Here is a 16024-nt window from a genome sequence, read left to right as displayed (position 1 = left end):
GCATTAAGCTTCCACATGCCATCCAACCGTCTCATCCTCTTGCCCCGTTCTCTTCCTGCCCTCAATGTTTCCCAGCAACAGGGTCCTTTCCAATGAGTTGGCTCTTCGCATCAGGTGGCCAAAGTATTGGAGCTTCAGTTTCAGCATCAGTCTTTCCAAGGAATATTCAGGGTTGATTTCCTTTAGGACTAACTGGTTTGATCTCCTTGCAGTCCAAGGGACTCTCAAGAGTCTTCTCCAACACCACAGTTAAAAAGCATCAACTCGTCAGGCGCTCAGCTTTCTTTATAGTCCAACTCTCACATCCATACATGACTACTGGAAAAACCATAGTTTTGACTAGATGGACCTTTGTCAGCAAAGTGATGTCTCTGCTTTTAATATGCTGTCTAGGTTTGTCATAGCTTTTCTTCCAATGAGCAAGCATTTTTTAATTTCATGGCTACAGTCACAGTCCTCAGTGATTTTGGAGCCCAAGAAAATAAAACCTGTCACTGTTTGAACTTTTTCCCCATCTATTTGCCATCAACTGATAGGACTGGATGCCGTGATCTTAGTTTTTTCAATGTTGAATTTTAAGACAGCTTTTTTACTCTCCTCTTACACCTTCATCAAGAGACTCTTTAGTTCCTCTTCAATTTCTGCCATAAGGATGGTGTCATCTACATATCTGAGATTGTTGATATTTCTCCTGGCTATCTTGATTCCAGCTTGTGAACCATCCAGCCCAGCATTTAGCATGTTATACTCTGTATAGAAGTTAAATATGCAGAGTGACAATATACAGCCTAGATGTACTTCTTTCCCAATTTTGAACGAGTCTATTGTTCCATGTCCAGTTCTGTTACATCTTGCTGTGCATACAGGCTTCTCAGGAGAAGTTCCATTTGGGTGTGATGAAAATGTTGGCGAATTAAGACAAAGGTGGGGGTCACACAACTTTGAATATATTAAAAACTACTGAATTATGCACTTTAAAAGAATGAATTATATCTATCTCGATAAATGAAAAGCTCATCATTGCTGAGGCCAGCTTTAACTAGGACACTAACTTTTGACCCTTTTGCCCATTTCATGGGGTCTCAGTTTGAGGCAGAAAGGAAAACTCTCGAGTTTGAAGCAATATAAACATTTTTCATTTTCACAAAATCTCTGGACTTTTTGTAATACAATATTTTACAAAGAAAAACCAAACATTGTTAGGAGAATCCCAGCCACGAAACCAAAGAGAATTCCCCACAGCATCATCGCAGATAGCAGAATCCTACACTGAAGGGCTATCATCAGCTTGATGATAATAATGATGAGTTATACAGAAGTGTATGCACATTGGTGTAAGTTTGTCAACTGTCTTTTCTTAGGAAGATCTTTCATACATTGTATGAAAATTCAAGTCTATGTTAATGATGTGAAAATAGGCTTGGTTTTATGGCAATGGTAGCTGGTAGTAGTAATTTCAGGGACCTTCCTTGGCAAAATTAAAAGCTGAAGATAAAATTTAAGAACAAAACTAACAAAAACAAATCATTGAAAGCTGTAAACTACAAATGTCTCCAAAACTGGGGCAGGGTGGGGGGGTGCGGTTCTGGGAGTGCAATCCAGATGCCTGTGTGGGACCATTGCTTTTGGGGACACGGGGATTCTCCAGAGGTTCGGACCTGGGTTACAGTGGCTGAGAGGGAACAAGACTTGATCACCCAGAGGACAATACCATCTAGAATGGAAAGGTTAGGATTCAGCACAGAACACCAAGTGTGTTCTCTTCTCTCTGAATATGTTGTTCTTTTAAATACAGGAACATGTGAGGAGGACAAAAATAGCCCATCATCTTTCAGAAAGCAATTAACATTTAAAAAATAGCAAGACAGACACAGCCCATCTTCCTCCTAAGAGCTAAAGCCATCTGCCCTCACACACTGAGCAGCACCTTGCCATGTATCTCCTCCGGACCTTTCACAGGATCATAAAGCAAAAGCATGCAGAGGAGAAAGCACCGACCCAGTCAGAATCAAAGAGCCTAATGTTCCATGTGCCACGTCCTGAAAAAACGTTTACTGGCTCTTCTGCAGTGTCTTACTGAATCATTTTTAGAAGAGGGATCGTGTGGGTAAAGGAGACTATCCCGTGGAAACTTAAATATTGATTATAAAAGCTTTTGTAAAACATATACATTTCAAGAATAAATGCATTCCACAGACACAAACCTAGCTAAGAAAAAAATCAACGAGACTGGGATTGTACTTTTACAAGGCGAACTTGTAAAACATAAACCCTCGAGTGTCTGTAGGGAAGTGTGTGAGGGCAAGTGGCCTTGAGGAAACTTGGCCACAAGTGGGAGGGGAGCACCTTGGAGAGGACACCGTACCCATGCAATGAGGAAAGCAGCACGAGAAGGTGAGGCGCAGTGCGGACCTCTGCCTAGCAGCTCCTGCTGGTTAGGGTCAGGGAAAACCCGAGAGAGTCCTCAAATAGAAGAGAGCTGGAAAACGGTCTGGAGGGAAAGTCCAGGCCAAATATTCTCCTGAGAAACGAATGAGCCAATCACAGTGAGTTAAAACCTGACCCTAATAGTAGTAGCTTTAAGGCCTGTTGGGGTAATTAGAACTTTCCATCAGGTGATGCTATCGGAGAGGAGAGAACTAAGTGGGTTCGGCTCCATCCCCTGCTGCTCGAGGCACTTTTCTGGAGTTAGTAGCTAAGACAAGATCCTGAACATACTTCATCTCAGGGAGAGAGAGGAAAACCAACAGGCTTTCCAGATATGGCTTAGCGACACCTCCGTTGCCAAGGCATCCATCTGAGCCCCTAACCCAAGAGCAGCGGCTTAGGTGGGAGGAGACCGGGAGCGGATGGGAGAGCTGGTCAGGTAGGAAGCGTAGGGACCGTCCCCAAACACGTTGGCGTAGGACGACTTGAGGAACTGGACGTAGTTCTGCATGCTGCGGCTGGTGCTCTCCGACTGCTCCAGGCGGTCTTTCAGGTCCTGCAGGCGGCTCTGGTAGCGGCGATCAGCCTGAGAGGAGGAACGGGCCGGGGCCCAAGTGTGTGGGACGCCCAGAACAGACCACCCCTAGAGGCCAGGGGATGAGGGCTGCTAATGGGTCACTTTCTTTCTGAAAATATTCTCAACCTGGATTGTGGTGATAACTGCACAACTCAGAATGTACTCAAAACTACTGAATTGTACAATCTGAATGAGAGAGTTTTATGGTAAATGCCCTCTTAACAAAGCTGGTAATAAACAAGGGGAGGGGCCTGGAATATCCTGAAGGGACGGGAAAGTGATGAGAGGAAAATAAAACCATGTCATATTCATAAAAAGAACAGAACACAGTGCCCTGCAGGCGCCAGGAAGCTCAACCTTCAACCCATACCCTTCTTGTCTGCTACCACCCCCGCTACCCCCAGACAGACTCACGTCGTCCCGGCTCCGCCGCAGCTGGCTGAGCTCGGTCTTGGTCCTGCTCAGCTGGGTCTCAAGGTCCAGGATCTTGTTCTGGGCTGCTCGCTCCTTGGAGGCTGCGTGCTCCTTGGTTTGTTCCACCTGCCCAGAAAGCACAGAGGTGGGGCTGGCTTACCTGACACGGGGACACCTGGTAAAGAAGAGGCTGGACCACTCCCACTGACCGGTCTCACTGTGGAGAATTCTCTGCAGCCTCAGGGCGGGAGCTAGCTACGGAGACCACTTCTGCAAGCCTGCTTCACCTGCCCTTTGCCAACGCTCCATGAGTTACCACCTCAGATGTGGAACACCTGTCTGAGGCCCACTCTGGCAGCAATGACAGGAGCAGTTGTGAATCCAGTGCCAAGTCCTTTACAATCACTGCTCATTTGATCTTCATGATGAATCTGTGGGGGCAGGTACTACTACGATATGCCCATTTTTCAGATGCGGAGATAGGTTCAGAGAAGTTAAGCGATGTGCCCAAAGACGCAGAGCTGCTTAACAACAGATGTGAGACTGACCTGCCTCCTGGCGTCTTCAATGGCGCTCTCCAACTGCCTCGCCAGGGTTCCGCATTCCCGTGTTTTCTCCTCCAGTCGCAGCTGGGACTGGTGGATTGCCTCCTCCCTCTTGGCAATCACCTGTAGGAACTCGATATTCTGGGCACTGGTCGCCTCCAGTTTCCTAGGTGAAAGCACTCAGTCAGAGTCTGCTCGTCCCACTATGTGTCCTGTTCCACACAGCTGGGGGCTGCCAGCCACGCTGGACCGGGTTCACACCACACCAAGAATCTCCAGGGAATAACAGGAATAAATCAAAGAAATCTGCTGATCATCATGACGGCAAGGAGCTGTATGGAGAGTGGGAGAAGCAAGCACAGACTGACTGTGGGCTGTGCTGCGTACATGTATCATCACATGTGATATGGCAGCTTGCAGCTCAGGAATGTGGGTTCCATTCTGATCCCCACTTTACAAATGAAGCAACTGTGCCACGGAGAGGTGAAGTCTTTGGCTCAAGGTCACCACAGCTGGTAGGTCTGTCACCAAAACCCACGCCCACCCCCACCCCCCCCCGACTTCTTCACTGCTGCCACCCTCAGCAAAGGGACTTCAGCTGGAGCACTCAACATCATTTGTGACCAGCCATGGGGCAGCAGTGACCATCTTGTGTGCACACATGGTCCCCGCTGCACTTCCAGAACACCTTCCAATCTCAGGAGTTCTTTAAGTCCTGCAACTTTGCAGCTGCATCTTTGAGGCCAGCAGAGTAAAGGTGGAGCCCAGGGGAGACCACTTGCTTAAAGTCCCTGCTGGCAGGCTGTGTGAGCCACCTGGGCCAACTGCAGCCTCCTGGGATTCCCCAAGTCTTTCATCACTGAAACGAGGGCTCCAACCCTCATGTTATGGACACTAAATGCTCGGGAGGAAGAACTTTGCAAGTCACCAGCTGTGTGCTCTTGGGCAAGTCACCTAACCTCTCCCCAAGCTCAGTTTCCTTGTATCTAAAATGGGGATAATACCAGCTCATATATACTATTCTATACAGCGTGATTTTGCACACCAGGTAACGTGCTAAGCCCTTTGAGGATTATCTCGAGGAAGATACACAACAACCCCAAGAACTGGACTTCTCCCTACCTTGCTCCCTTTCTCAAGATGAGTAAACAGGGTGATGAGGTTCAAAAGGATGAAATGATTTGCTCAAGATCACAATGCAGGTAAAGTGGCCAAGTTGTGATCAAAGGCCAAAGATTCTGATTCCAAAACGTGAACTCTTTTCCTGACTGCCTCCAGTAGACCGTAAGTAACAGGGAATAGATCAGAAAGGTTTTGGGAAGGGTGACCAGGAATAAAGAGCAGAATGTGGGGGAGTGTCTCCCACTGCAGCACCTGGCCCTGCTGGTTTGCTTGGATGAAGCATGCCTTTCTGATAGGTGGTGCCTATGGGTGGCCTGATCCTTTTCTTAATTTTTCTTTTTATTTCTTGGCCACACTATGAAGCATGCAGGACCTTAGTTCCCCGAGCAGGTATCGAACCCAGGTTCCCTGCAGTGAAGCGCAGAGTCTTAACCATTGGACCACCACTGGGTGGTCTGATCTTGATCACACTGTCATGGAGCATCCCCCCTGGCCAGAGACCACCTTCCTCTCTCCCACAATGCTTACCACTGCAGTGGAAACAGCTTTTCCTCTGAGGTCTGCCTAGTACCTTCCAGGGCCTCGAGTCCCTCAAACATTTCTGCACACTGAGCCCAAAGCAGCTAAGTGGCTGAAAAGTCTCAGGTCCTAGGAAGAGGACAGAGATTGGACCAAGTGCCTCTAACCTCTCCAGTTCATCCACCTTCAGACTCAGCTGTTTATTTTCCTTCTGGGAAGCCTGATGTTTCTCTCTCGCCATCTCCAGCTTGTCCCCCTGGTGTTCGATCTAAAATGACAGGAACACAGACTGGTTTACAAAAGAACCTCCAGGTACAGCCCTCCCTTATCCCTGTGACCTGTCATCCACACCCAGGAGAGAGGCACGCTGCCCTCAGCAGGCATCCAAGTCTCAACGCACAACCTGGAGGAGAGAGGAGAGTGGGGACAGGTTAGGCCCAACCCCCGAGATCGAAGGCTCTCCCACGCTGAGAGAAGCCAGCTTCGATCCTGAATAGCCATGATGACACAGTCTGGTTCAGGAGAGGCCAGTCAGTAGGATCTGGGCAGACATAAGGCAGAAGCAGAGAGCAGGCCTAACTGGTCCACGCAACCCACTACCGAGCTTTACCAAGGATGTTGGTGGGACTGCTGATGTCATTCTCCTTAACTGGGGACCACTGCAAGCAAGGCCATGGGAAATCTATCAAGTCCTTCAGACTGGCAGGTTTGAGAAGTTATCCAGAAGACTCAGACATCCAGGCCTGAAAGGTCCTGAGTACACTCAGGTTCAAGAGTAGGCAGGTGATTTCAAGTACTAAGAACATGGGCTTGGGAACCAGACAGAGCTGGCTGGCTTCCAGTCCCTGTTGAGAAGCATTAGTTCAGGAGAGTGTGACCTGTGACCTCAGGAAATGACTTCTCCCCCTCTCTGCCCTTGGCTGCTTTTTGTGAAATGGGGAAAATAAGACCCTTTGCAAAGTTACTGGGAGAATTAAATGAGAGAATGCCGGAGCACAGAGCACATGCTCAAAAAATGGCAGCTACTTCCACCGTTACTGCAAGGACGCAGGTGTAGACAGGGGAAGGGTCTCGCCCAAGGTCACAGTGCAGATGAGAAGCGTACCGTTTCTTAGACCTTGCCGGCTTGGTTCCAGGCACCCAAAGGCAGATTGCCTCTGGGAGAAAAGCAGTCCTCTGTTGGGACAGAAGCTCAGGCAAGGGGTCTATTCAGACTAGGGAAAGGCAGCTAAAGCAAGAGAAAGACGGAGACAAAGAAAACCTATGGCTTGGTGTCCGCTGGTGGCATGAGGCTTGAGGACAGCAGCAGAGCATTGAAGGGCAAGGCCGGCGGAGACTTGGAGCACTCGGGGAGCGGCGAGAGCAGGAGGGCCCGGCAGCTCCTATAACTACAATCACTTTGTGCAAACACAAGGCATTTGGCACACCAGACTTTTATTTCACAGCACTGATGATAGCTCACTCCTTTCAGAAAGCGGCAGCCAAGAAAAAGGAAGTGGTCCTCCCTTGGGGGGGGGGGCGGCGCGCGCGTGCAGCTCATCTTGGTAAGCGGGCCCCTGCTCGGGCCAGTTCGTGGGACCCTTTCTGCCAGTCCCTTACCCGGCTGCGCAGGTCTGATATGATGGCTGTGAGGTCAATGTTCTTCCGCTCATAGCCCTGCAGCTGATCCTGGCACTCAGCCAGTTTAGCCTCTGTGATCTTAAGGATATCGGGCAGCTGCTGCAGGTCAGCCAGCTGGGACTGGAACTGCCTCCGTGCCTGGAGTGGGAGAGAGGAGCCCACAGTTGGGAAGGGCCTGGTGGCTGCAGCAGCCAAACAGAATCCTTGGGAGTGTGGCAAGGCCGCCCTCAGGCCCCTGGAAAGGGTCCTGCAAGGCCCACGGGCAGAAGTGCAGCCTCCCGGCAGGCCACTGAAAACATCTTAGGTGTTCTCTGGGGGGACACATTTGGCTACTTGGTGACTGCAGCCTGCTGCTCCTTTACTCAGTGAAGAATAATGGTGACCATGTAACAAACTCCAGGACCCAGGCGTTACTCCCTGAATTCATAGGACTTAACACAGTAGGTGCTGCTGGCCCCACCTAAAGACTCTGAGGATCAAAGGATCACTTGCCCAAGGTCACTCAGTTAGGAACTGGCAGAGCCAGGATGCAAGTCTAGTGTAACCCAAAAGCTCCTAGGAAGGCAGTCACAACACTCTGGGTCAGAGGGAAAGCTATCACCTATCAGGTCTTCACCCATCCTTGTATTAAGGAGGAGCCTAAGGACTGCAGAGGGGCAGTAACGTGTCCAAGGATATGCAGCCAGGTACTGGCTGAGCCTGGACTCAATCTGTCTCCAAGGTCACTATTAAGATGATCTCTTTGCTTCCAGACAGCCAAGCTGTCTCTAGAATAATAATACTTTTTGGCGGGGAAGGGGACAGGAGGCAATTTTTTGGTTGGCACAAAATTAAAACATCACAAAGAAGGCATGCAACAGGCACACCTAAGGCCTGACAGATCTGTGGATCTGAATCCACCTGAATGTTCCAAGCAGGGGAAATTTTTTTTTTTTTTAAGGAAAACCAGGATGAGAAAGAGGAATAACGAGGAAGCAGGAGAGAGAAGAGATGAGAAGCACATCGGAGAGCGTCAAGGACAGACAGGAGGGACAGACTGCAGGCCCGGGACTGGGGAGGGGAAGAAGGCGAGCACAGGGAGCAATACCGCTTCAATCTCTTTGTTCATCTCATCTTTAAGGATCTTGTTCTCTTTGTCACAGCGTTCCAGCTGGGCAGCCACTTCATCAGCCTCCAGTCTGGTCTTCATCACCTGGGAACCAACAAAGTATTGGGCCATCTTGGGCAGAGCCAAGTTTTGGTGAAAAAAAACCAAACAGACACCTTTTTGGGGGGAGGCCTTGGGGTGAACCTCCCTCCATAGCAGGAGGCGCTGCTGCCCTGGCAGGGCCGCTGACACCGGACAGCCTACCTGACTCTTATAGTTGTCAATCATTCCCTCATAGTTCTTAACTGATGCCTTCAGCTGCTGGACCTCGATGTGCGCCTGGTTGAGCTTGTCCTCCATTGGGGCGAAGCTAGCCTAGAAGGGAACCAGATCAAGGTTAACCGGCTAGTGGGTAACCAGCAGGAAAGGTCCTGGAGCAGGTGGCCAAACCAAGCCCTGACTCCTACTCTGAGGGGCTGGCAAAGGGAAGCCCCACCTACTCGACCCCTGCCAGCAGGTTTCCTCAGAGAGGCACCAAGGCAGGGCTTCCCAATATGACCAACTCAAGTGAAGACAGATGAAAATAAGAGATTCCCATGTTTTTCTGTTCTTATCACAAAAGCAATGCATTATTGGAAATTCCTTGGCAGTCCCATGGTTAGGATTCAGCACTTTCACTCCTGGGAGCCAGGATTTGATCTTTAGGAAACTAAGATCCGAATGCCTCAGGCCATGACCAAAATAAAGAAAAAAACAAGAAAAAGGCAATATATTATCATTAAAGAAAATGGAGATAAAACCCAGAAAAACAAATCATGATTCCTTAGTATATGGCTATATATTGATAGCTGTGTAGATATTTTATTTTTTCCAGTAAGCATGGGATTATATTATATCCAGTGCTTTGCAACAAACTCTTCAATTAACAAGTATGTTGAGAACTACTTCTCTCATCAATAAATGCTCACCTTAGCAGATGGGACAAAATAAAGTCATGGTATCTCAATAAAATAATAAGCACTCATTTAAAAGAAAGAAAGCAAAAGAAAAAAAAGATATCCATGAAATGTGGTTGAGTGGGAAAATCAAGCTGCAGAATAACAGATGGAAGGATGAATGTGCATATGTTTGAATATGCAGGTTACTATCAGAGTAAAAAAACTGGAATAAATGTACATATACAGGTAACAGAGACCTTCAGTTCTGCCATCACATTTCTGTGATGTTTTCAACTTTCATATAAGCATATTTTACCTCTGTAATTATGATTGCCTTTGTAATTAATGTCTGGGAAAATATACTTCTACAAACATTCTGAAGAGCCACACTATATCTCACCACACAGACATAGCGGCCTTCAAATAATACCCTAGTTAACTGTCAGGCGTGGGCTTGTCTGTCACTTGTCCAACACTTGCACGGCAACCAGTGACACGAGCGCTCTCCCACCTTTTTAAAATGAAAAAGACGGACACCACCAAGCGCTGCTGTGGAGACACGGAGCACGTTTCTCACACGCCCCTGATAAGCCTGGAGACCTGTACACCCAGCTTTACTGTTCGCGGGCACCTACCGAAGGTCACCGTACCACCTACTGACCGAGCATTTCTACTTCAAGGTATAGGAAGCTGTACCGCCGGACATCCATCGACAGCAGAATGGACAAGCGTGTCGTGGTATAATTCCTACAATGGCACAATGCACGGCACAGAGACGGATGCACCACCACACACGACGTGGATAACTTCCACAAACAGAACGCCGAGGAAAAGCCACAAGGGCCAGGCTCAGAGTTCAAAACCAGGCCAACTCATCTGGAGTGACAGAGTCAGGACAACCATTCCGTTAGCAGCGGATGTTTGTAACTAGGTGAGGTCACCGGGGTGGCTGGCTTTAAGGTTCCATCAGGGTGACTGGTGGACAAAGTACGTCTGTTTTGTGTACCTTTCTATATTATACTTCCTTAAATCTATCTATCTTAACAAAAATCAGTAAAAAAAAAAAAAAAAAACAAAAGACACTACTGCCCAGATCAGTTAAAAAGCAAGATCAAACCTGGCTCTGCAATGTCAACCTCTGTTCGCTGCCTCTCACCACCGGGTTGCTGGAGGGTGTAAAGTGAGTGGTTAAAAGCTAGTGGTTACAGCCCCAGAGTCAGACTGAAGTTCAAATCCAAACTCCCAATACTTCCAAGGGCAGACTCTTGGCAAGAAACTTAAACTTGCTCTAAGCAGTCTCCTTATTCTAGAAAGTGGAGTAATTATCACATTATTGGGAGGTTACAGTGGGAGTGAATGCAAGTGGATGGTCCCAGCAGTGCGCCAGGAGCATCAGTGTTAACTTCAAGGTCAGATCGACCTCACATGCATGGGCTGAATGTCACGTGGGGCACTTCACCCGCCTCACCCTCCACGCAGGACCTCACTTCCTCCCCCTAAGGAAACTGCAGCGACAGCGAGGCAGACATCCTGTTCGGGTCCTGCAACTCCACAAGGTTTGGTCAGGACTTGAATCTGGGTCTCCCCGACTCCAGAGGAAGCCCTCTTTAGCCCACTGCTGCCTCCAGGCCCTTGGGAGATCCCGGCGGTCATCTCTGGGCCCAACCAGGAGTGCCCAGCCATCTGCTCTCTACCCGAATGTCCCGGGCCTGGCTCTCACGACCCACCTTCAGCCTCTCGTTCTCTAGTTTGAACGCGGAATACTCGGCGGTCTGCCGATGTAGTCTCTCTACCAGGCTGTCCCGGTCTTCCCTCATCTTCTCCTCCAAGGTCTGTTGTTGGTTTACGAGATCTGTCACCCGGCTGGAAGGTCACAAAGCGAAAGCAGACACAATCAAGCCCGCGGGCTATGAGCAGCCTGCGTCTTTGTGTGGAGTGGGGCCTGGGCTTCCTTCCCAGGTCACCCATGTCCCTCCTCCCCTTGGCACCCGGCCTGCTCCCAGTCTCCACTGCGAAGAGCAGCTGCCCCCGCATTGGCGCCCATGGCGTTCCCAGGTAGCCCGCTTTCATACAGTAGCCCTTAAGGTCTACCTCCCTTACCACCCGCCTCCCAGAAGCCTTCTCTGTTCTAATCGTCCCACAAGGCTGAGACACTGTCTGAAGACAAGGGCCACGGGTGCAGTCCCTTCCCAGCTCCCCAAAGTAGTTCCTGATCTCTTAGCCCACCAGGAACTGAAGTCAGGACAGAACTCCCAGGCTCAGAGGTCAGGGGTGCCCCCAGGCATCCATCTCCCTCACACACACATCGCACTGGGGTTCCATCTCCCCTGGGTGAGGGCAGGTGCCACAAAGCAGTAAAAAGGCACACGGCTCCTTTTTTTTTGAGTATTGAGAAATTAGAGTTCGTCATTCAGCAAATGTTTTGCAAGTACTAACTAGGCCCAAGCAAACGCATTCTATTGCTTCACCAGCAAACGCCAGCTCAACTTGAAAAGCCCAGTTCAGACATCCCACCTCAGGACGTGTCTTCCGTGATCCTTTTCATCTGTACCTCAGATCCTTCTGCCCTAACTATCCATTTTTTCCCACTAGATGGAGAATCCCAAGGGTAGTGCCCGGCATAAGTGCAGTACAGGGTTAACACCATGGGGAAGGCAATGCATTTGTTTTTTAACTGCTGTAAACTTAAAGGTCAATACACAGCCTGGTACATAGTAGCTGCTCAATAAACAAATGAATGAACACATGAATTCGGCTGAGCCGGAGAATGGTCACTGTTGATAGTCCACCAGTGACGAGGAAGGTGTGTTCAGTCACCTTCAACTTAAGGCCACTTGTGCCCCCTACTCCCAGGCCGTACCTCTGACCTACTGACTGGCAGACAAAGAGAAGCTGAGAGAAGACAGGGTGAAGGCAGAAACCAGCTGCCCTGTCCCCCAAGAACTGGAAGGAGGACACCACTGAGGCTGGGCTTGTTTCTCTGCTGTGCAGGTTAGGGCCCCGCTCTGGCCCAGGTTTGAACAGAGAAGGCCCCTCCATAGTGCCCACCAGGGGGCAGGACCCTGGGACAGGGCTGGAACCAGGGCCTACCTCGGCCAGTCCAGTGCAGCCCTGGACCAGAGGAGACCAGATGGCACCCGTGTGGCCCACGCGAGCTGCCTCAGATGCCTGGCACCATGCACCGGCTCACCCCCTCCTCCAATTGGCCCCATGCCCTCTCCTCACACAGACATACTCGTTCAGGACAATAATTTCCAGCTCAAGGTCTCCTTTGTCTTTTACAACTTGGTTATAGCGGCTCCTCCATGACTCCAGAGTGGATAAAGCTTCAGCAACATAAAGATCCTGGGAATAGGGGACAGTAGACAGGGTCCATCGGTCAGGTGTCAGCACTGAGGCCAAGGGAGCTGAGGGTCATCCCAGGCCACACCCCTCACCCTGATAACATAAACCCCCTCCTGCAATTCCTTTCTAGAAGCACTGAGACTAAAGCAGGAGCTACTTTTCCGTTTCCAGCATCACATGCACCCTGACTGCAAATCCATAACCATCACTCCCACCTGTGATACTGATGCGGTTAGAATGTCCCACAAACCCTCCACTTGTCTCCAGCCAGCCGCCCTCCCCCATCACCACCCTTTTAGCTGTTAACTCCCTGACTGCCTCTTCCTCCAGCCAGCCACCCGTCCTCCCAGCTCATTCACCCTCTCCACTGCCATCTATTTCTCCATTTGCCTGCCCAGCCACCTCTCTTGAGCTTTTCACCTCCACCTGCCCATCCACTCCTCGCCTATCCACCGCCCCACCCCTCCTTCCCTTCCTCGTCGGCCTGCCCTCCTCGGGGAGGCCGCTACCTTGTCGGCAAGTTGCACGTGCAGCTGCTCAGCATACTCCTCGCTCTTCTCGGCTCTCTCTTTTTGGGCTCGGATGGCTTTCTTCAAGGACTCTTTGTCTCGTTCTCCCTTCTGCTTCAGTTCCTTCAGCTGCTCCATGATGGCCTCCACTTCCGCCTTGTGCTGGTTCCCGCTGCGCTCCAGGTTCTGGGAGACAGGGACAACGGTGGAGGAGAGACAGAGGAGAGAGACGAGAAGTCCGGGGCAGGGTGAGGCGGGGTGGGGAGGCAGCAAAAAGGAGGAATGAGGAACAGAGAAATCAGGTCAACTGTGTGGGAGGCGATGCAGACCAGAGATGTGAGGGCCCTGCCCAGTTTCCCACAGCACCTCTCCCATTACGGAACCCACTGGTTCTTAGTGTTAAGATAGAACTCTATCTTAACATCCTGGCATCCTTCCCTGAACTCCCAGTACAGTAGTCAGAGATATTCCTCAGTTACTCAGCAGAGCTGTGACCTTAGAGGGTCCCTGGCTCAAAGACGTCAGCCCCCCGCCAACTCTCTACCCACCCCATGGGTAGTTAGGAGAACTGGAGGCCTAAGGGATTAAGTGATTGGCTCAGAAGCATGGCACCCAACTGGTCACTGCTGGGAAGAACACCCAAACCCCTGCTCTTGCCCCTGGCCCAGAGTATCCCTTGCCACTGGCTCAGAGTGCTTTGGCAGCAGTGCCCCCTAAACCTTTGGGGGCAAATCCTGAACATGAGCACCTTGGCCAGGCCATGGCCCCTGGACCACCAGGCACTGCCCTCTCCCTTTCCCATCAGTGGGGCCAAGCAGGTACCTTGATCTGCATACACAGGCGACTGTTCTCTGCCTCTTTGCACCGAAGCTGTGCTTGCAAATGCCCCCGCATGGTCTCCATGGACTTGGAAAGCTCAGATGCTGTCTTTGCTTGAGCCTTTGGAGAGACGGAGAAAGTGACAGAGCCAGGATTTGAACCCAGCTCTGCGATTCCAGAGCGCACTCTACCCACGACCTGGGAGAGGGCACTCTCCCAGCCCATACGGAGGAGCGACTGTTGGGGATGGTACCTTCTCACATTGTATTTCCTGGAGGAGCTCTTCCACCTCCTTGTCTTTGTCTTGCAGCAGTAATAGCAGGCGCTGGGGAGAACAGACTGTCATGAGCTCCCTGGGAAGGGAGAGGAGGCTCGGCCCAGGGAGGACAAAACTCCTGTGAGTGCCTGGCCACTGGGCTCAAGTCCCAGAGACACTGGCCCATGTCACAGAGATCTGAGCAGGAAGCACCTAACATCTGTATCACAATTTTTTTAATAACAATTTAAAATAATGTTAACTGTGGGAAATACTGACACACCAAAAAAACACTAAGGAATGCCCACAATCTCCCACCCAGAGATAACCACTGTTAACACAGATTAAAAAGCCAAATACATATTTTGCTGTATAACCACGTTTACCATAGTGTGATTAAATATGTATCTTTGGTAAAGCACCTTAGTATTTCCATTTTCTGATGTATCATAATTTGACAAGGCTCTTGAACTGGGAATGCACGTTCAGGCATCATCACCATGACTGCCGAATCCTAGTGATGTTCAGCCAGGCACCACGGCTAAACCTTGGGAATCATGGTCTCTATTTCTCTCTCTCAGAACCTCACAACAGACATTAATACATCTAACGCTCCAGAAAGTCTCGAAGTTAAGCAGCTTGTTGAATGAGCCATTCGGGCTGGTCAATATTTTCTCATATTTATTTGGCCATGTATCACTTCCCCCCTCTTTTGTTTCTTATACCCATTAACACTTGAGGAACTCAAGGTTCCATGGAACAGACTTTGGAAGGTGATGCCTTGGCAGAGATTCCTTGGGAGAACTGGAATTTGGGGGTCAACAGGTCTACACCGTAATACAAATGAGGAAATGCAGAGAACAAACTGATGGCTTACAAATCCATCACCATCCCTCAGGCTAGCGTCCAACTTGGTGATTCAAGCTCTCAAGTGAGCAGCTAGACAAGCCCGGTGGAAAAGGAGGGATGGGAATATCTGCTTCATATTTTTTACAGATTTGAAACTAAGACCCCCCAAAAAAATCAGAGTAGGGCTCCAGCCCTTCTGCAGCCGCTCAGCACCTCTATGCTGTCGCCTATACCCGCTCTGGCCGGCAGGGGGCGCTGTGTGTTACCGCTTTCTCAGAGTCCGCCTCTGCCAGCCGTTTCAGCAGTGTCCCTTGTTGCTCCATCAATCTTTCAGAATCCTTTAAGGGAAGGCGGGAAAAGCCAACTCGTTAACCAATAAACTGAGAGGTCTACTTCCTCTAGATCCTATTCCTGTCCTGAAAATTATGTTTCTCATGAGGGAAGTAATGAATTATATACTCATAATAAAATACTTAATGAACCCCTTATCCCCACCTCCAAACCCAGCCCTACAGTGGCGAGTTTGGTGACTGTCCTGCCCATCCTTCCTCTCTGCCCTTACACAGAGCTACACCTAGAGAACCAGCTTTTGGGAGGTGAGGGGTGGGGAGGGATTAATGTGTAATTTTACCAAAATGATACCATACTGTAATTCTGTCTACAACTGGATTTTTTAAAAAATGTTTATTGAGATAGAAATTCAGATATAGGTCATCCATTTAAAATGTACAATTCAATAGTTTTTGGTATATTTGGTAAAATGTAACAAACTTTGCCACCATTTTCAAGTGTAAAACTCAGTGGTGTATGGTACATTTACAATGTTGAGTAACCATCACTACCATCTGAAAGAGAAAAGTAAAAGTATTAGTCGCTCAGTCATGTCCGACTCTTCGCGACCCTATGGACTGCAGCCTGCCAGGCTCCTCTGTCCATGGAATTCTACAGGCAAGAATACTGGAGTGGCCATGCCCTCCTCCAGGGGATCTTCCCAACC

At 49.6% G+C, this 16024-nt stretch overlaps 1 protein-coding gene across 23 annotated transcripts in view; it reads right to left on the bottom strand.

The window, feature by feature from the left end:
- Positions 1–1113: 1113 nt before the first annotated feature.
- The window catches only part of ODF2 (outer dense fiber of sperm tails 2), a 29979-nt gene continuing 15068 nt past the window's right edge, over positions 1114–16024 (bottom strand). For 19 of the 23 annotated variants that reach the window (XM_061433706.1, XM_061433695.1, XM_061433694.1 and 16 more), the window contains 13 exons: positions 15294–15365; positions 14176–14247; positions 13926–14042; positions 13104–13289; positions 12485–12594; positions 10977–11112; positions 8576–8686; positions 8312–8416; positions 7204–7362; positions 5772–5872; positions 3967–4129; positions 3419–3544; positions 1114–3013 (listed from right to left, as the gene is read on the bottom strand). In XM_061433706.1, the coding sequence (XP_061289690.1) occupies positions 2825–3013; positions 3419–3544; positions 3967–4129; positions 5772–5872; positions 7204–7362; positions 8312–8416; positions 8576–8686; positions 10977–11112; positions 12485–12594; positions 13104–13289; positions 13926–14042; positions 14176–14247; positions 15294–15365 (1647 nt within the window). In that variant the 3' untranslated portion in view covers positions 1114–2824. Of the gene's footprint in view, positions 3014–3418; positions 3545–3966; positions 4130–5771; positions 5873–7021; positions 7363–8311; positions 8417–8575; positions 8687–10976; positions 11113–12484; positions 12595–13103; positions 13290–13925; positions 14043–14175; positions 14248–15293; positions 15366–16024 lie in introns of those variants that run through there. The other 4 variants (XM_061433716.1, XM_061433715.1, XM_061433717.1 and 1 more) reach the window with 1 other exon arrangement.

This window comes from Bos javanicus, chromosome 11 (assembly GCF_032452875.1).
Source record: "Bos javanicus breed banteng chromosome 11, ARS-OSU_banteng_1.0, whole genome shotgun sequence".
NCBI classification, from domain to species: domain Eukaryota; kingdom Metazoa; phylum Chordata; class Mammalia; order Artiodactyla; family Bovidae; genus Bos; species Bos javanicus.
The sequence above is the reverse complement of the archived record's forward strand: the minus strand, read 5'-3'. Positions and strand labels throughout refer to the sequence as shown.